This window comes from Cupressus sempervirens, chromosome 4, assembly GCF_028749045.1.
Source record: "Cupressus sempervirens isolate cs-2001-9-10 chromosome 4, ASM2874904v1, whole genome shotgun sequence".
Lineage (NCBI taxonomy): Eukaryota > Viridiplantae > Streptophyta > Pinopsida > Cupressales > Cupressaceae > Cupressus > Cupressus sempervirens.
The window spans coordinates 418,828,088-418,849,942 of NC_143121.1; the positions used below are offsets into that span (position 1 = coordinate 418,828,088).

Consider the following 21,855-nt stretch of genomic DNA (forward strand, 5'->3'; position numbering starts at 1 on the left):
TATTCTACTCTCTATCTTAATCCCAAACCTTAAAGACATCTCTAAATTAGGTTTATTAGCCCTTATATATTATAGCGTCTTTTCTGTAGTGCACCCCTTAAGGTTGTTCTTGGACAGGACATCCTCTATCCAAGACCAATCACATATGTATATGTTGACATCATCAGAATATTTTGGCCATTATCTAATTCTCATCTAGCAATTCATATACGGTTGTGGTATTATATTGATCTCTCGCACTATACTATTCTACCCTCTATCTTAATCCCAAACCTTAAAGACATCTCTAGATTAGGTTTGCTAGCTCTTAGCTAGTCTAGCGTCTTTTCTGGAGTGCACCCCTTAAGGTTCTTCTTGGACGGGACATCCTCTATCCAAGACCAATCACATATGCATATGTTGACATCATCAGAATATCCTGGCCATTATCTAATTCTCATCTAGTCATTGATCTAGGGTTATACTGATCTCTTGTACTGCAATGATCGTCATTCATATAAGGATCTAACCTCTTGCACTGGCACTACGAGATTCCATTTATTACTCATCTAGCCATCCATAGGGGGTCGTACTAATCTCTCGCACTAGCATGATAGCCATTCATACAAGGATTGCACTAGCCAATCGTATTGGCACTGTACGTTTCCATCTCTTACTCATCTAGCCATTCATACGAGGTTGTACTAATCTCTCACACTGGCACGATAGCCAGTCATACAAGGATTGCACTAGCCTCTTGCACTGGCACTATGAGAGTCCATCTATTACTCATCTAACCATTCATATGGGGTTGTACTAATCTCACAAACTAGCACAATAGCCATTCATACAAGGATTGCACTAACCTCTCGCACTGGCACTATGAGTATCCATCTAGCCATTCATATTGAGATAACCTCATACCCTACACTGGCATGTAGTCATTCATACAAGGATGAGCAAAACCCCTACACTAGCATTATGGAAGTTTTAATCAATTACATAAATTCATAAGGAATTATACTAATATCTTACAATATATCAATCAATTACTTATATTTAACAAACATAATATCAATTTATATATCATTTTAATTTTTAGTAAGTATATATTTCAAATGATATTATACATAAACAAATACTTATACACACACACACACATATAATTGTCATATATCATATAATAATTAACAAATAGAAGATAAAATACCTTAGATACTCACAATAGTGGGATCGGTGTATTCATGTATTTATTACCTTGGGACTGCCTTGGGTCTCACACTTGCCAAGTATACGTTGAGTACGTGTTTCTCTTTTTGTCTTACTTGACCTTATTTGAGAATGGCATGTGTTTTTTCTTATTCATCTAACTTCCTTTGCAATTAATAATATATTTGGTCCTTGTTCATTGCTCCATGGCGATACGCTAGTTCATTGTATAAATGTTGCATATTAAAGTAGATTGTATTATTATCTCCCCATCTTTTGCCCACTTTGGAACTCCCATCATGTGCGCAAATTGGTATTCGAGCTATCAATTATGTGACCAACCTATTCGATGCCTATTCATGATATCTTCCACTCATTATATATCAATGGGTCAAAGTGGCAATTTGGTGAGTTGTCAAGGATATGACCCTTCGAAGGGTTGGATAATGTGTTCCACCATTTATATTATTCCCACCGCCTAGCGGTTTTTTTATTAATTTTAATATTATTTGAATAATAGTATATAATGAATGTATTTGTATATTCTTAGTTGTTTAATATTACTTAATTAATTAATATTTTATTATTGGTCTTTGATTATATATATATATATATAGACAAATTTTCCATTTAACATAACCAATTTATATATTTATTCCATTCATGTATACTTTTCATCAATTATGAATAGGAACATCAATCATGATTTAACATTAGATCTCATTATTACAGGGGGTATCACAGTCCTACCCTCCCAAAATTGCGTGTCCTCAAGAAATTATGATTTTCATTTGATTTGTTAGATCCAAATGAATCCTTTATTCTTGTTACACCACTTTGTTCCATCTCGAAGTTCGAATTAAATGATACAACCAAGAGTTGAAGATAAATTGATTGAATACTACGAGTGGTTCAACTTTAATTGGTTATATGCTAATAAGGTCGGTAAATATAGAATGATTCTTTTTAATATTTGGTGATTGATTGAGCATGATTGATAATTGACTCGTGTTTGATGATTGAATAAGATAAAATGATATATTGATCAATTCACTTCTACCCTACAGGATGGCAAGATCATAGCTCTGATACCACTGTAATGTCTCCGCTAATATGGTTAACTTAGGACATGTAATACCTACAACATAAATGTGAAAATCACAATATTGACAAATCTAACTATACTATTCTACTCTGTATCTCAACCCCAAACCTTAAAGATGTCCTCTAGATCGGGTTTCTTACCCCTTAGTTATTCCATCATCTTCTCTAAAGTGACCCCTTAAGATTCTTCTTGGATGAGACATCCTCTATCCAAGAATAATCACATTAGCATATGTTGACATCATAAGAATATACTGGCCATTATCTAATAGTCATCTAGCCATTCATACAGGGTTATATTGATCTCTTGCACTGGCACAATAGCCATTCATACAAGGATCTAGCATCCTACACTGGCATTATGAGATTCCACTAATCACTCATCTAGCCATTCATACGGGGTCGTACTAATCTCTTGAACTGGCATGATAGCCATTCATACGAGGAATGCACTAGCCTCTCACACTGGCACTATGAGATTTCATCTATTACTCATCTAGCCATTCGTATGGAGTTGTACTAATCTCTCGCACTAGCACAATAGCTATTCATACAAGGATTACACTAAACTCTCACATTGGCACTATGAGATTCCATCTAGCCATTATAGAGATGACATCAAACCGTAAAATGGCACATAGTCATTCATATAGGGATGAGCACAACTCCTATAGTGGCACTATGGAAGTTTTAATCAATTACAAAGATTCATAGGGAATTATATTAAAATCTTACAATATATCTATTGATTACTTATATTTAACAAACATAATATCAATATAAATATTATTATAAATAAGTATATATTTCAAATGTTATTATACATAGACAAATACTAGTATACACACACACACACACACACACATATATATATATTTATTTATTTGTCATATAACATTTAATAACGTGAAGAAATAGAACATAATATACCTTATATACTCACTGTATATATTTCATGTATTTGTTACCTTGGGATTGCCTTGGGTCTCACACCCGCCAAGTATACGTTGAGTACATGCTGCTCTTTTTGTCTTACTCGACCTTATTTGATAAAGGCATTTGTTTGTTCTTATTCAGCTAACTTCCTTTGTAACTAACAATGTGTTCGAACATTGTTCATTGATCCATGGCGATCCACTTGTTCGTTGTATAAACTTTGCACATTAAAGTAGATTGTATTATTATGAGTAAACTCTTTTTTCCAAGCATAATGAATTTTCCAGTTGTGGCTGCAGACAATATAAGCTTGTGAACAGGTGACAGAGATGATGACTCATTACCATCTAGTGCACTTGGTTTGCCTATACCATATACCGAACAACACTTCCACAGCAACATGAAAAGGGGACATTTTAATAAGAATACTTCTAAACTAATCATTGTAGTCCATTTGAAGTTACAAGTTGATTCCCAATATACTTATAATTATCTTGCTGCCAATGTCGAGAATATTTTGGATATATGGGATAGATGGTCGATACTAGTGGCCAAAAGAAATATCTTTTGGAGGCATTTATACTATCCCCGGATTTTTCTGTTGGTTTAAGATAAGAGATTCATGTCAGAATCAGTTTTGATCTTCACAGCACTGCAGACCATTCTTTAATAGTACCAACTACCAGGCATATGCATCAATCAATTCTTCCTCGGTCTATGCCATTGAACTAGGGATATTAATAAGATACATATTTGTCATATTCATAATAACATTCAACCTATTAGAGATTTATGTGCAAGCTATTGACTGGAGAAGTTGCTTTCAATTTTGGATACAAAACTAAAATATCAGTTGAAAACTTAAGCAAAGTCAAAGGGGGACATTACAAGGTGAATCAGTATTTCAGAGCATTTGGAATTTTAAAATTCAAAACACAAAAACATGAAATAAGCAATCATAAAGACACCAAGATTTCTCATGGAAAAAAAACTACAGGATGCAAAGCTTCCACTAGAAAATGGGCAACCCAGATTACAAAAGTGAGCACCAACTCACAAAAAGTGCCAACTCTTAGGTTCTACTAAAGCACCAACTCCAAACTGTATACAAATTCAAATTTATGATTCATAAACTGTTATGAATACATACAAAACTTCTATCATTGGCAAGACATATACAACATCCTCCAACATAAATATTGTTGGGCATAATAAAGCATTTATGTAATTAAAGATAGTCTTTGGGTTGGGTTAGTTAGTACGGGAGGGAGTGCATCCACTGGGCTCCCTAACCAACTGCGCGCTATTTAAGAACATTCGAACATGAATGATGTACTATGGGATCTTGGCAATAAATAAAGAATACTATTCCCTCATGAATATCAGGTACCATTGCCATTGGTAACAATTGCTTAATTGGTATTGGTAATATCCAATTCATGTTTGATCGATCATGTACTGTAACTATTCTACATTTTGGCACCATTGCCTAAGTTCGAACCTGGAGGTCCTACTATAGGCGGATGGAATAATTGGCAGGCTATTACTATCACAAGTATGCATCATAAGCAACCACGGGGAAAGAAAAAGGACTAGGTGACAAGGGTCGGTGGAAACGAGGGAAGTTTCGGTTGCCAGTACATACAAGAGGAAGCCAATAGGGAGCAGTTCCTCAAAACATGGTATGGAACGAGCTTTCGAGTACTATCGGCCTCATACAATTGTGTGGAAAAATGACCCGGTGGTTAGAGTCTTGGAGACTTGGTCAGAGAAGCATTGAGATATTAAAGTACGAGTTCAAGACATCCATCCTATACGAGCATTTGTCCCGAGAAAATCTATCCTGAACGATAAATCAGTTCTGTACGAGAATCTGTCCCGTACCAAAATTTTGATGTACTAGAATTTCAAGGTACAAGAATTCTATCGTATGAGAATTTTGACGTACGAGAATTTTGTTGTACAAGAATTTCATTGTATGAGAATCCTGTCATACAAGAATTCTGGCGTATGAGAATTCTGCCATACGAGAATATGTAGTACGAGCATTTGTTGTAAGCAGAACCTATCGTACGAAAAATCTGAGGTATGAGAAAGTGTTGTAAGAACACTAGGATTATCTTGACGAACAGAACTAACCAAAAAAAACAAATATCGAAAGAAAGAATGGCTACAGGAAAGCAAAAACTGCTTAAATTTATGGGGCAAGGAACCAAGGATCCGACACAACATTGTAAAATTTGTATTATTATATGGCAGGCGAATGGGGAGAATGACACCGATAAATGGTTAAAGGCATTTCTTGCCACCCTAAGGGGTATGGCTATTGATTGGTACGCAGAATTGGAGGCCAGGAAGAAGGCCGCATGGAAGGATCTCTACACAACCTTCGAGGAAGAATTCAAACTCCTAAGGGATGATGATATTGTAATAGAGATATACAACATGAGACAAGGGAAAAATGAGTCGGTGAGAGCTTATAGCAGGAGGCTAAAAGAGTTGATAGGGAAATTGGATTACAAACCTACAAATGAGCTAAAGAAAAGGTGGCTTATTGAAGGGCTAACTCCCTCTCTAACAAGGAAAATGAAAATTCTTCCACAATCATCATTTGCCAAGGCATGTACTCATGCAATGGATATAGAGAGTGAAAGCAAAACTACTAAGGAAGGAGACATGGAAGTGAAAGTGAGAGTTCGGAAGTGGGGATGAGTCTAAAACTATCCAAGCTTTGCGGAAGGACACGACGAGGATTATGCGGGAACTAACTGCAAGCAAGGAGGAGAAAAGAGAAGGAAAAGAACAATGGTGCTCAAAATGTGAAAGGGAGGACACACAGAGAATAATTGTCCCCGAAAGGCATTATGTGACTGTCAAGTATTGGGGCGCTCTATTAAGGATTGTCCCTATAATTTGAAGGCCCGCAGTGCTCAAGTATTGGTTACTCAAGGAGAACCATCCACACCTCCTTCCACTCCTCCACATAACACAAGCACGGAAGCATCACTTGGAGGATGTTGAAACAACAGGAAAGGCAACAACAACAATAGTAATAATAACACTCCAAATAGCAGTATACAGTATGACTCCAAGGGGCAGCCTATGATACAATGTAGTAGGTGTCATGAATGGGGACACTTCACACATAACTGTCAGAGTGGTGGACAAATTGGAGGGATGCTTTGTAAGTGGTGCGAACTGGTCAACCACGAGGATGCCAACTGCCCCACACATAAAAGTGTGAACATACTTGAGGTGGTAGAGCCAGAAGAGGAAGTATTGTCTATCATGCAGATGCAACGAAGAAAAAATTCATTTCTTGACATGAGTATGGAAAAGTAGAGGTCGGACGAGGCTAGGAAGGTGATCCAAGATGTCAATGGAAGAGGAAAAAATAAGTACTTCTGAATCTCCTTTCACTAAATCAATTTGGGAAAATAATATCATGAAGCAAGTCCTTGAGGCCACTGTACCAGTAAAGATTAGAGATCTATTGGAAACCTTACCACATTTGAAGGTGACAATAGCACATAGAACCAGTACTAAGGAGGACGTAAAAGAAAGGAAGGGCAATAACACTGTGTTACGGCTAGGAGAGTGTTCAAAGGATGGACCATATCCTCTCAATGGAATGTTCCATTGGAAAATGGAGGAGTACAAGGTGTTTAAGCCAAATTGTAATATGCTAGAAATAGTTGAGATGGGGAGGGATAAGAGGCCACATGCCCTAAGGAGTACAAGGAGTACAAAGAAGGAATGGTACGGATAGATGATACATCATCCCACCAGTTTAAGGAAGACGAGGAGATAAAGTACGAAGAGCCAAGGGTGGTAGGACTTATTTTGGGAAATCAAAAGGAAACACCAACTGAAACAACAAACCATAAAGAGGTATTTGAGTCACATAAGGGTAGGGAATTTTCCTACAAGGTCATGACAGGAGAAAAAGCGGATAAAATGAATAAGGGTCAGACTAAACGAAGTCCAAGACTTATAAAAGGCAACAACACCTTGAACAAGGAACCATCACTTACACAAACCAAGTTACTAAGAACCAGAGCCTTACAAACATGTATGGCTAAGAGGAGGAAAGGAATAGTTCGTACGCATGTGCAAAGGTACGGATTGTCCGTACGAGTGTCAAGGAAACAAGGAGGCCACACGGGTTGTTCATATGAGTTGTATAGGAAGGAGACATGGAGACTGTACACGCCGTACAGAAGGAAGCAACATAGGTCGTACAATTCGTACGAAAAGGAGTAGAGATCGTACGAACTGTACAAAAGGCAAGTATAGAGGTCGTATGATCCGTACAGAAGGGAAGCACAGAGGCCATGCATACATCTGTATATGTGCGACAAAGAGTGGTGGAAGAAGTGGTACAATACACACTTCAAGGGGAGAACACATCAAAGAGAAATTGGAAAAATCTCACAAGGACACAGAAACAAAAGGTCCGATCAAAAATAGAATCAAAACCACCGAGATCGTTGCACAATATTGCAAAATGGTAAGGAAAAGTATTGACAACCCAAGCAGAGGGAAGGAGGTTCCATACACACGTGTGAAGAACAAACTCAAATGATGGAAGAAGGCCAACAGCGCCAAAATGTAGAATAGTTACAGTACAAGATAGATCAAACATGAATTGGATATTACCAATACCAATTAAGCAATTACTACCAATGGCAACTGTACCTAATATTCGCGAGGGAAATAATATTCTTTATTTATTGCCAAGATCCCTAGTACATTATTCATGTTCCAATGTTCTTAAATAGTGCTCGGTTGGTTAGGGAGACCAACGGATGCACCCCCTTGCTTCCTAACTAACCCAATCCAAACACTATCTTTAATTACATAAATGCTTTATTATGTCCTACAAAGATATTGCGAAGCAATGCATTGAATGCTCAGGAAACACATTTATTATTCTAGAGATATAATAGCAGCTCATAAACAAATAGTAAACATCTCCTTCTACCTTCTTCAAATCTCATACACAGTATATGTATCACCACAAGTAGCTAATTCTCATCTCCCACACTATACAAATTTGTTCATCAAAAAACCCAACTTTTTTTTAAAAAGGCTTTCAAATCCTCTCCAAAATTCTTCCACAATATGTTTTTATTTCTCTCAATTTACGAGACTCGAACTCACTTCTGACTTGGAAAGTCAAAACTAGGCTCGGACTCGGACTCGGCAAGGACTCAGCAAGGACTCGAAAAATTGAAAGAACAATGAAATTCGAAGATTTTTAAGGATTTTAAGATTTTTTCATGCATCTTTTAGTCAATAAAAATCAAATACAAAATAGTTGAGATAAATAGAAGCTCCTTAATACAAATACACAATTTTGCATAGATCACATAAGTTTAAAAGAAAAATTTTGAAGGAAAAATATTGAATAACAATATAAAGTAATAAACATAGTGTTACTACAGTGTCAAATGTCTACAATATTCATGGATTACAAAATCCATAGTATCAAAAGTTCAAAACATATATCAAAATAACAACTAGAGTGTAGAAGACTAAGGCTCATAGTAGCCTATGTCCTCCTATGAGTACTACGATAAGTCATGGAAGACTATAGAGCCATCCTCTACCCCTCAGTCTGAGGCTGAACCCCAGGGGGCATCCTCATCCGCATCTTGATCCTCACCCTCACCCTCGCCCACATAATCCTCATCATCACACTCGGATCCATCACTCCTAGCCTCAGGGTCATGCACTCTGTCTCCTTACGTTCTAGCCTCCTCGACTGCCATCGCTACTGCCACAACCTGCTAATCCACCTAATCAACCCACTCCACGTCTTCATCACTGAAGACATGATCAGCAATCTCTGTGTTCCACTCTGCATGTGGATTAGCAGTCTCTAATACAATCGGTGATGTAAACAGAATGGAAAGTAAAAAATATGAATGTAAAACAATTTACAAAACAACACAAAGAAATGCAACTTGTTTCTTACCTCTTCAAATTTGCACAAACAATGGAAATGCAAGTAAGTTTGTAGAAGCCTCCTCCAAATGCTTCCTTAAGCTCCTCTCAATGTTTAAGTGCAAGTTACAAAGTTGCACAAACCATCAGCAATCGATATGGGAGAGCAAACCGATTTGCTAATTTCTCTCTCAAAACCCCAATACCCTTCTCTAACTCTTTTTCTCTATCACAAGCATTGGCAAAGGGTGGAATGACCTTTTAGGTCAAATGGATGTTATACAAAACAAAACAAAAATAACCAAACCTTTTATTTAAATTTATTTTTTCTCTTTATGGTTTCAACCACTTGTGGGAGTCCTGAGCTCAGGACTCAGCAAGTCTAGCAAGTCTCTGGACTTGGCGAACCCACATGGACTCTCTCAAACCCAAGTGGACTCTGCCGAGTCTGAGTCCAAAGGCCATTTGCCTCGGAAATGTGGACTCTAGCTCTGACTCGTAGAGTCCCATAACTATGCTTTAAACAAATGGAATAATCTTTTTTAAATCATCCTTAGCAAATGTTTTGTATGTCCCAGAAGTGACCACTATCAAAAAAACCCATCACATAATAAGGGTATATTGCCACATGAAACTAACACCACTTGCCAAATTTTTTTGTATGCTCTACCTACTTCTAACACATACGCATTGTCTTTTTCAAAATACCTAGTTATATTTTCATAGTCACCACAACCCAAACTTGTTTCTTGAGCACAAAATAAAGAAAAGCCCAATTATTGTGAAATGGCACCTATCACAGGAGGAAGACTTCCACCATGAACAGCCTCATCAAAAGCATTCATTTTTACAATAAGAAAAACAGCAGCTTTGACTTATAACGCACTGTATAAGAAAAATATAATGCATAACACTTACTAGTAGTGTCCACAAGAGAGAAAATAAACACAATTTCCTCTAAAAAGCATCCAGCACAGCAATCAAGAGCCAACACATTTTCTTTTTGAACAGTGACTCCTTATTCAAATTTCAAGATATGATGGTTTGGTAATGCACACACCAAGCCACACCATGTTTTTGATAAATTTCAAACATTGTGACATAAGATAACTCAAGTTTGCATCCACACAGCTTAGTCTTCAAGTATTACACAGCTTTGGATAAAAAATGAAAAATTAATATCCACATGGCTTTGGTCTTCAAGGATAGTAATATATTATGTGGAAATAAAGTTTTCTGCCATCAACATTTAGGAGTGTATGGAAATTAGTTACATTAAATCAATTTAAGTATGGCACCTTTGAATACACCTTTTTAATTCAAACAAGAACATGGCACATCTGACTTGGCAAGGATTATGATTTGGCATGTGAAAAAGACTACCAAGCAGCTGATGCAGACACACAACCAACTTAAGCATGCCAAGAACCTCAAGTTTGTGAAGCATGTCAAGAAGCTCAAGCTCGTCAAATAACTCAAGCAAATCAACCAACCAACCAACCAACCAGATCAACAAAAAATTCTAAAATGCTGATTGATCTTTGTAAATTGACACAAGCTAGAACAACAATATGGACACGTGTTCACTATAGAGACCTGCGGATTGAATGAGATTCAAGGGTTCAAATACATAGTTACAACTTGGAAATTTTGGGGACAGTGAGGGTCTGCGTTTTAAGTGATGCCATGCATTGCTAGGTTATTTATTATTGGGTCTGTATTGCCAGAGACTTATAAGCTGCAGTCAAATCCTTTTAAAACTTTACATGGCTGAGCAATACTATTTCGGTGGGCAACAAGGAGGTGCATCTGCTGTTTAAAGAGTTTGTGGCCTCAGTCTCCATAGACCGACCTGTACATGCTGAGAATATCAATTGAATCTGAGTAGATTATTCATGGCAGTGCCTTGTAGGCTCATTGCTTGCATGGGTATACAACATTGCTATTAAAGAAGTTGTAATATTATGTTTACAAGTCAATATAAGACTGAATGGTGTTTCAGATTATTGGGTTTCATTCCTGAACATAATTTGGTGTTATATATATTTGGAATTACTTCTTGTTGAAATATATTAGAAATCATAACCATATCATCTATTGCAATATTATTGATAATACAAGCGAAAAATTGTGCATATCAAGACTGCCCATTACACCAGTGGAAGCGTGATGGGCCCATAATCCACAGGCATTAAGGGTGGCCCGGAGCACATCTCCTGTAGGCATTCCACCCAAGCATCGAAGGATTTATGACCACCCCATACAAAAAATGGCTGCCGAGGCACATCTCTTGCACATAAGGGCATTACAAGAGAGGACCAACCACTACACCAAAAGACCAGCCTAGTGGTGAGTGTGGAACCCATAGGCATTAAGGGTGGCCTTGGGGCATATCTCATATGAGAATTACACCAAGAATCTAAGGATTTATGACAACCCCAAATAAACACATGGTCGTCAAAGCACAGCTCTAGCACATAGGGATATCACAGGCCCACCATGCTCCACAAGTCTTGACCTCTAAACCTAGCTCTCATACTACTAACGCCAAACCAGTACCAAAAACCGGCCCAATGATGAGGACGGAACCCACAAGCGTTAAGTGTGGCCCTGCGGCACATCTCACATAGGCATTCCACCCAAGTATCCAAGGAATTATGACAACCCCATATGGACACATGGCCAATAGGGAACATCACTAGAACACAGGGACATCAAAATCCCAACTTGTACATACCTAATATTGTGACTTCTTGGCAGACCACTCAACGGTGTTTAGAAAATTCAAACATTCGCTCCTTTTCCATTTGACTTATATGAAATACAAACTATTCTACAATAAGTTTATTTGCATAGTTGCATTCTTCGAACATTCAAAGTGTTGTAAATACCAAGGGATGTGTCTTTGTCTTATCTGAGCATTTTCAATATCTGAAATAGCATTGATAAGGGTACGTTTGTTTTGTTTACTGATGCACACTTGAAATATATTATTCGCTGCTACATGACAAGGAAAACTTTCCTGGACTTGGAAATCAAAAATGAAACTTTCAAGGTATCCAGCAAAGGGGGAAATTACATCTTATAATCATCACATACCATTTCTTCATAGAATGTAGAAGCTGGTTGAAATATCATGATTTCTGAACCTGAATTTACTCTCCAATCAAAATGAATAAAATCTCATTAGCTCTTCTGTTTTTTTTCTAGTCATTACAAATTTGGTACATAAAATCAAGACTTGTCCACATTTCAGGTTTGAAATTCCTCCATAAGGTAGATCCCCTTGACAGTGACCTACAAGGCACAATTTCCTTTTACCCTTAATCAGCTGTGCAGATTTGAAAAAGTTATGACAAACTCTCATCTATTGTCGTGTACCTCAAGCTACCTTTTCCCCACTCTAGAGCTTATCCCTCATTGTCAGTTGAAGATCTTCATATTTAGATGCGAGTATTAACTGCTCAAACCTGATTAATTTTTTTCTCTCTCTCCCCTTAAAATTCCAAACATAATAAGTGTAGCTGACCTAACATGTAAGCATTCGTATTACGTATATTACAATGTATAAGCTAATGACTTGTCATCTTCCAATGCACACAAGTGCATGATATAAAGCTGAGTTTTATATATGTATATGTATATGTATTTTTAATACAAATAGAGCATTCATATATCTGCTGATCAACTCTCATACATATTAAACAATTTGAAAACTTAATTTGTTTACAACTATCCATTTAAGGAATGGCTATTTCTCTAGAAATGTATAAATAGAATTCTGAGTTCAGATAAGGAAACAATGAAAAGCACCTATCATCCCATCTTGCAAGACGACAAGTTAAGTTTGCAATCAGTTCATGTGCTGTTTTGGGAACTGTGGCACCTCCGGCTACAAGAAGATCCTGCAAAAGAGATATAGGTCACATTCAATTCCAGAAATGGAAAAAGAGATGTCTATTTAAAGTGTGTTATTTCTGTTAAATATTGTTATTGATGTCAAAGGAATTGAAATCTATCATGGACATCAAAGGTGAGAAGACAGATGGACGAAACTACCCTATATCCAAACAAAGAGAACTACAAATTGAATCTACATCCAATCAAAGAGAAACATGAACTGAATATATTTCTCAGTAAAAGCAATACAAAACAGATGGAATATACACTTCAACCACAAATGTTCCAAAGTAACGGCAATATTGAAGGTTCACGATACAACAGTGATTCACTTATCTCCTGCTACACATTGACATAAATATGTTTGATACAAGTAGTATTATCTATTCTATGGCGATAGATAATGTACATAATTACCAGACCATCAACCGAGTGATGCACAGGCAGCGATCAAGATGGAACCTTGTGCATATAGCAAAGATATTTATAGAACAGTGATGAAGACAACAGTGATTAGATCAAAGGCAAGAATTATTTAAAGAAGGAAAAGTTAATATTAATTCAACGAGGAATTTAAGATATACAACAATTATATTGTAGTTTAATAGTCTTAAATTTTAGTAGACTCCTTGTATTCACTTAAAATTGGCTTGAGTAATTAATTAAGAATCTATTATTTAATTAATATGATTTTTCTGCTATTCCACTTCACTTAGCCTATTCTTCTAATTCTAAGTCCTCTAGTTTACCTGTTTTAGGCTATTTTCTAAAATTAATTAATTACACTCTCATCATATGACTAGGTCATCCTAGTCCACCTCACATGCCACCTCGCCATAGGCTAAGATAAAAAATTTGTTTTTCTATTTTATAATTAGCCTATTTATCCTCAACCATGAGTCGTATCACTTAGGAGTCCAAAATGGGTATGTAGCCTAAGGAGAATTAATCTCGTGACTACATGTCCTCATAGGACTTGGTTTATGCCAACATGCCTACAAACTAGTGTCTTATCTCTCCAACTTATTTGGTCAAGGATGACTCATAGTGACACTTGTGCAAAGAGTCCTATTACAGAAAAGGTCCTTCCTTCTTCCTCTCAAGAGTTATGGAAAGAAAATTGCAAGTGTCTCTCCTTCCCTCATGACCCTCCACCTTGTCATTATAGGAGAAACGTTCCCCCTATTCTCCATCTCACATTCCAAACACTTCCTGTTTCCTCTCAACCTATCTAGCCAAGTCAATTTTAACAATTGATATTTCCACCTTTCAATCCTAGCCATTAAATCTTGCCATGAGGTTGTGTTAGGATCAAGTAGCACTGAGAGCGGGGGTGAATTGGTGTTGCAACACTTTCAAGCCAATCAACAACTCTGCAACTTAACCATAAACATCCACATAAAGCAATATAGGAAAGTAAAGCATAAAACCATAAAGAACTCATAACACCATGATTTATTTTCGAGTAAAGCTTCGCCAATGGAAAACCCCACTAGGGATGGTACCCAAAACCATGCACTACATTACATTGCATTTAAAAGGTTTGACCCTATTAGGAGTCATTACATTGCATTTAGTACATTAGTCCTTGTTAGAGGACTTGCCCTTGTTAGAGGTCTCAACCCTGTTAGGAGTTGTATTACAAAAAGAAAAGCTCGTTGCTTAATAGGATTCGCTGTCTAATTACAAAGATAGTAACTACAATATCAAAATAACTATATTGACATCACAATGCTTGATTAGTCTGCAATGAAGCTTGCATCTATGATGTCCCCTTCTAGCTAGGGACCATCATTCTAGTTGTTGATTAGCCTATCATTGGACCCTCGTAGATTAATACATATGGATAGGGGGTCAGTTTGGGCACAGGAGAGTTTGGTTGTTCGGTGATTTGTCTTCCTCAACTCATTGCCTTTGATTTGGGTTAGAGACATGATTTACACTTCCTTTTGATGGTTTTTGCTATTTTTAGCAAGTTCATTTGATCATATGGGAAATATTAATGCCAACTCCCATTTCAAACAGTATGGCTAGATTCTTGAGAGAATTATTGCATTTCCAATGGATTCCAACATTAATTAATGATTAATGATTTAATATTAAAGTTTGAATTAACTTTATATTAAATCACTCAAGTATGGGTCTATTTCTCATCAAATGGGGTCAATTGATTGAATTAAATGGAGGAGAAATATTTAATGGCCTTTCCTAAGTTTAAGTCATTAAATACATTTAATAATTATTTTTCAAAGCATTTTAATGAAAGAAATTACAGCTTTTCCTGGGAGTTATTTGAAGGCTTGTTTATGCTAAGGAAAAGAAAGTAAAGGTGCTCCATTGTTCTTTGCCAATTTGCTTATTGTGGTTTTGAGCTCTGATAAGGGTTTACATCTTTTCCATTGGAGAAAGTAGTTCTTCGGTGTGTTCATCATGTTAGCCGGTGAAATATCTAGTGAATTTGATAGTCAGAGGGAATCTCATTCAGAGGCTCTGGAAGTGCTTCAGCAGTAGGAAAGAAGAAGGTAGTTGTAGAATGGTTAATAGCCCCATATTCTGACTCTTAGGTTGCCTTACCACTTCTTTAGTGGAATGTTCCATAGCATGTAACTCCAAAAATATTTCAGCTTTTTCTTCGAAGGAAAATGTCTTGGATGATCCCACTCTCTCACTTTGTATTTCTGTTGGGTCCTCATCGCCTACCTCTAGAGGAGTCAGTGAGGGTGGAGATACCATCCCTTCTTCCTGAAGCTATTTATCGGCCTCTTCCAATATTGTATCCTCCCCTATTATGTCTTCATTAGCTTGTCTTTTGGTATCTTCCATTGATGCTTTACTGGCCATTGATGTATCCTATAGTTGCACCAACAGGGCAATAAGATGTGCTACTTCTAGACCCTATGTTGTATGCAATCTGACTTTGTGCCTGCACTTTTTCTGACACCTGAGATCTATTACCTTAATACAAGGTTGTTGAGTTGTAGGCAACAATTTTGCCACTCCTGTTAATGAAAGTTTTGTTGCCCCCCATTGAGAAATTTGTTGCTTGTTACCACCCTCCCCTTTTGTCAGAGTCTCGTCATTTTCAATCATGGCACCATCCTCCACACCTTCCTCCTTACTAGGGCCAATACAGACGTCATCCGTACTGGTGGTGCATTCCTCAAGCATACTAGGCATAGTACCAATCTTTCCAAACGTACACTTGACTCCAACCTCTTTCACCGTATTCTTCAGCCCGATTGGTGAATCTGGGCATACTCAGGGGCTCCATGTGGCAACAGTCCTCCTACTAGTGGTAGGAAAGTGACATCCCGTGGTGCACCCTTCAGGTGACTCGGACGGATTTCTGCCTCTTGGGAGTCTAAAGAGGAGTATGTGTTTGTATTGGTCTCATCCTCTTCTAAACTGCCTTCTCTAATCTCTTCCTGACTTGAACTCTCAACATTCATAAGAGATTCTACTTGTAATACCTATGTGACTGCCTGTTTTAGTTTCTTTTTCCATGGTTCTCCTCCACCTAACCCAACTCCGAAGGTGTCCATGTGAACCCAGTATGTCATTGTTGGCTTGTAGGGTTCTACTCTGTTTACTGGAACTAATGCCCCTCTATGCTCAACGGCCACTTAAGTACGAACTGCTTCCAGAAATAAGGCTATTGCATGGTGTGGCATGTAGAATGCCTTATGTTTCAATTCCATAAATTCTAGTAGCCTCTATGAGAGAAACTGTGCCCAGTTATACACCTATCCCCTATTCATTTCGTCTACTACAGGTAACATCCATAGGGAAATATCTAATGTGTGACTTTGTGTTGTAAGCTTGCTTTTAATCAAGTCCACGATGCATCGCCACTCTTTGTTACCTATCAAAACCTTCTTGAGGCCCCGACTATTTTTCAAAAATTCCTTCCCATTCCTACTTGGTAAGATCATTCCTGTCTTAATCTCAACCACTTTTTCTTTTCTTCCATTGATATTAGCATTTTCATTGATTCCTAGCCTTGGTTGGGAATTCCAAAAACCTTGTTTATTTCCTTGGTTGAGTAGGAAATTTTTAAGAGTTTGCTGCAAATATTGAATTACGGATTTATTGGTTTTCTTATCATAGCCAGCCACCATGGTACTTAATACAGATTCAAACTCTTTTAAATTCCCTGCCAACATTTCATCGAAGATATGTAGTATGATTCTTTGAAATGTGAATGGTGCATTGCATAGCCCAAATGGCTTCCCAATTAGGAGTTGTATTACAAAAAGAAAAACTCACTACTTAATAGGACTCACATTTTCCAATATAGGTCAAACATATTTTGACCTATATTGTTACATCCTTGTTTTTTCTTAATTATAAAATATTCCTTATAACCTTTGAGATTTCATGCAAAGTTGAGTTGATCATTTCATGGAACTTGGAATAATGGTTTTTGTTATGGTGTTATATGAATGGCAAATGGCTTAGCTAATACAAATATTTGATTTTGAGTAACAATTAAAAAATATGTTATTAATTCATTAACTTCTTTTGCAGGAACGCAACGAAGGGAGGAAGCATTACCAAACAAGGAAAGGGCATGAGGACACCACCTACCATTGAGCTAATAGGTATGGATCCCAAACCACCTTGGTCTAGGGAAAAATGGACTAGGCAAACAAGGGTATACCAAGTGATCACCATGAGCTAACGAGGTCGACACATTTAGTAAGTTAATAAAAGTTTTCACTTGAGAATTAAATAAACTAAGAACAATTGTAATATATATTAATAAAGTAAAGTATCATTACGATAAACATGAGTAAAAATATTATTTCTATCTTATGTCAATGTTTTATTATTATTTCCAACTTTTGGCAATGTTTTTAATATTATTATTTTGTGCCATCGGCCCATTACATTTCCAGCAGCCTATTTTAATATGGCCACCCTTCTATACATTGAAAATTGCCTTCATAGCAGAAGGCACACCCATTTCTATGATTCCATATTGCTATTTGCGATTTCAATTGATATCTGTATATTGCCCCTATACTGAGACTTGTGATTACATTTACCTTTGTTTCATATTAGTACTCTATATTCGAAGTGTCGTGGTTTATGTATGTGATTGCATCCATAGCAAACCCTTTTTCTTTTTCTGTGAATTGCGCTCATAGTTTCAAGATTCATATTTGAGACTGTGTACATACAAGCCATTGTTCATCACTTGCGATTTGCTTTCATACCAGTTAATACCTTCATACTTGCGTGTTGAAAATCATATGGCCATGCTTAACATCGATGATTACATCCAATACCATGTTATTTCTTGTCTACGATTGGCATCCATACGGTGATCTAATCCTACTTATGTTTCCACTCCCATTGAGTTATTCTCTCTTATGTTTGGTGACCTAATGGAAGCCGAACTCCCCAAATCATGAGCCTGCATAGGTTGGTCTGTTGGATCAGGAACAGGAGAAACAGGCATGAAAGGTCCTCGATGCTCATCAAAGACTAAATCACAATGGTAGATGAGACAAGATGTCTCAACATCGATCAGGCGGTAGGCTTTGTGAAGACTACTATATTCAGCAAGCATGAGTTTCTAACTCTTGGCATCCAACTTGGTGCGTGACACATCAAGGATCCAAACAAAAGCAAGGGAGCCAAAAACCTTCAGGTGACTATAAGGTCTCACCCCGACCCATCATAGCATAGATAGTGCATTTCATTTTTCTATTTAGGACTCGATATCTCAACATATATTTTGATACTTGATGGACAGTAAATTTTGCTACTTATCCAATGATATTTACCTTGTGATTTTCCATTACAATCTATATTAGGACTTAATTTGGCATAATCGATGAATTAATGGATATCTATTCAGTACTTCACTACTATGATAGAAAATGGAATTATGTTGTGTTTCAAATGCTTAAACTGATCTTATTAGGAAAGTCAGTAATATTCAGATTTTTGAGACTTAATAATTAAATGTATGTAAGCAAATGATGGAGAATAGGAAGTTAATTATGAAATGTGTTATATGTGAATTGTAGGATAACGAAATTATCATGTATCTTTACTTTCATATGGATTTTATGTGTGACTTTTCATTGGATTACTGATGCTCGAGTTTAGTGTGCAAGAAAGGAACCATGGAAACATAACAGGAAAATAAGGTAGAAACATATGTTAATGACACTGCCAAGGTGAATCTTTAGAAGATTCGTAAACCTCGTTGTGATGTGTTTATTTTGTAAACGTGAGATGTATATGTGTAGTATGTATTTCATGAGTAGATTCAGAACATATCATGTGTTGTATAGTGAATTTTGTGTGTGTCACTTGAAACTTGTACTCGTTATGTGAAAATGACATGTTCTCTAAAGATGAATCATGTAGCCACCTTATCTCAAGTTAAATTCTTTAATTAACAATTAGACTTAATTGCCTTAATTTAGCAAGGGGAACAAAGGTTACCATCATAGAAACTTGAAATTGGACTTTACCTAGCATTGTGAGGACCAAAAAGTAGCTCTAAGGTGAATTTGTGATGAAAATAAACCCTACCCATGATAACACTTTAAGTTAGCGGGCTAATAATGACAACTAAAGTGCCTAGAAGACCTAAGAGACCCAAAAAGAATGCATTTTAAATTGAATCCGAAAATGGGAGTCATATATAGAGGCATGGCCAAACTAGAAACCCACTTGCCCACTCTCTAACTTTAGAGACATTTAGGGTTTGGAGAAAGAGGATAAGGAGCTCTACAAAAAATTTCATTTGCCATTGCTTGGAGTGAGGTTGGTATCCATGATCCATGTTGTTCTTCATTGCATTGAAAATTTGATACGGTGTTTCTTCCTTGCATTGTAGATATGATATGGTGTACATGTGGTTTGTGAATAATCTTGTTGTATGTATGTTGAATGTGTAAAGTTTTATGTGATTTCTTCCTTGAATCTCGTTTTGTTCATGTTGTTTGTTGTGTAAATTGGGTGTGAAACATCACTCACCATTGGGAGAGAAGAGATGCTTGAGTGAAGGGGTTAGTTGGGCTCACCCATGTAGTTGAGAAACTCTCCCGTGTGTGGAGATGATTTTGATGTGTTTCAACGGAGTATGGACTTCATGATTTCTTGCATTCTTGGGAGGTATAAGGAGGTGTATGAAAGGGGAAGATATTGATAAGCCTTGAAAGGGCATGTAACTTATGGGAATATGTGATTTTATGGGATTTATGGATTGAAAATTCTTCTCATAGCGAGAGCCCACCTTCACCCTATATCTAGATTCTATTGTAGAATCTAAGTGCAAGCCTTGGGATGGGTTGTAATGTGTTGTGTTGAATTGTGTTGTTATAGTTTGCATGATATGTGAATGTGGAGGTGTGCAACCGTTTGTGCCTTGTTTCCCCAAGCTCGGTGGGTGGCCTCCTTGAGGCCTAGGATTGGAGGTGAGCCTCCATGGTTCGTCATTTTTTTGTCTCTCTTTTGCAGGTTTTACTTGGTGATCTTGGAAACTTGGAGATTCATGTACTCTTCCCATTGCATAAGAGAAGAAGACACTATTGTATTTGTGTTGAATAGAGGGCAACTCCATCTTGTTATGTGATCGTATTGTAGTGTAAGAGTGTTACCTTTGTTCTATTTCATTTGCCAATAGAGAGGTTGAGAGACATCTATGCATTGAGAGAAAGTGTTTCCATTGTGCAAATCTTGATATATTGACTTCACCACCCTATGTATAAATTTGATGAATGTGTTGTATGTAAGCTTGTGAGGGACATGAAAGAGGATTTCCTTGTGTTGATATTGTTGTTTCATTTTCCTGAACATGAATGTACTGAATAAAAGAATCAAGTATCATTATTGACACTAGTAAATTGAAAGGAACTTATCTCTTTGTTAACCTATCATACTTCACCTTCATAGAGCAACTAGATGCATTTTATGATCAATCTTGACTATTGTATAGATGTAAAGTATGCATTCAATAGACATTGTATTCATATTTAGAATGTAGCCATAAGTAGATATCCTCAATGAGATCGGAATGCTTGATATTCATAAAGCTGCATGCAAAGATTTCATTTGTGCTTCATATAAAAGTATCTTGGAACTAATTTTGGTAACAATTTGATAGTGGATATATGCAATATATTAGATTGCTATTTAGATTATGTATTGGAAGGCATTATACTAGGATAGAATATCCTCAACTCAATTATATAGAGTCATATAGAACACATGAAGAAAACTAGACAATAAGATCAACTCCAAAAATGATGCCTGTAGGTGCATATTCACTTGCTGGAAAATGTATGGCAACTCAAACTAAATCCATTTCCAAAAATACAGTGAACAGAATAATAGTTTCAGAATAAAATAAGCATATTTTACCCCCTAGCAATATAAAATTATATATGTCAACTAACACAATAATGTAGGCTACCCATGAAGTAAACAAAAAAAGAATATTGATATATGGTGGAGTGAAAGTACCTGTCAGCCAACAATGATTAAATAACTAAATTAGTAAAAAAAAAAAAATGTATTAACTCCCCCATCCGAAGAGATGACCTGGCCATAAAACATGTCAGAAGGGATTTCAAAAAAAAAAAATTAAAAATGCAATTTGGGGGGGGAGGAAGGACAAACCTTCCCCCTTCCCTAACTTGGCGGCCATACTCATTAAGGGGGGCATTTAATGTTTCTTGGGCACCTAGAAAAGCACACCTCCCTCCCTCCTCCTTCCCATGTGGGAAGAGAGAGGGAAAAAGGGAGGGCTAGAAG

The 21,855-nt window shown here is 36.8% G+C and overlaps 1 protein-coding gene across 2 annotated transcripts in view; it reads right to left on the bottom strand.

Annotated features, from left to right (window-relative positions):
* LOC149561828 (uncharacterized) overlaps positions 1-21,855 on the bottom strand; it is a 129,626-nt gene that overhangs the window by 25,992 nt on the left and 81,779 nt on the right. For both annotated transcript variants that reach the window (XM_089825366.1, XM_089825367.1), the window contains exon 4: positions 12,991-13,082. In XM_089825366.1, the coding sequence (XP_089681492.1) occupies positions 12,991-13,082 (92 nt within the window). The remainder of the gene's footprint in view (positions 1-12,990; positions 13,083-21,855) is intronic.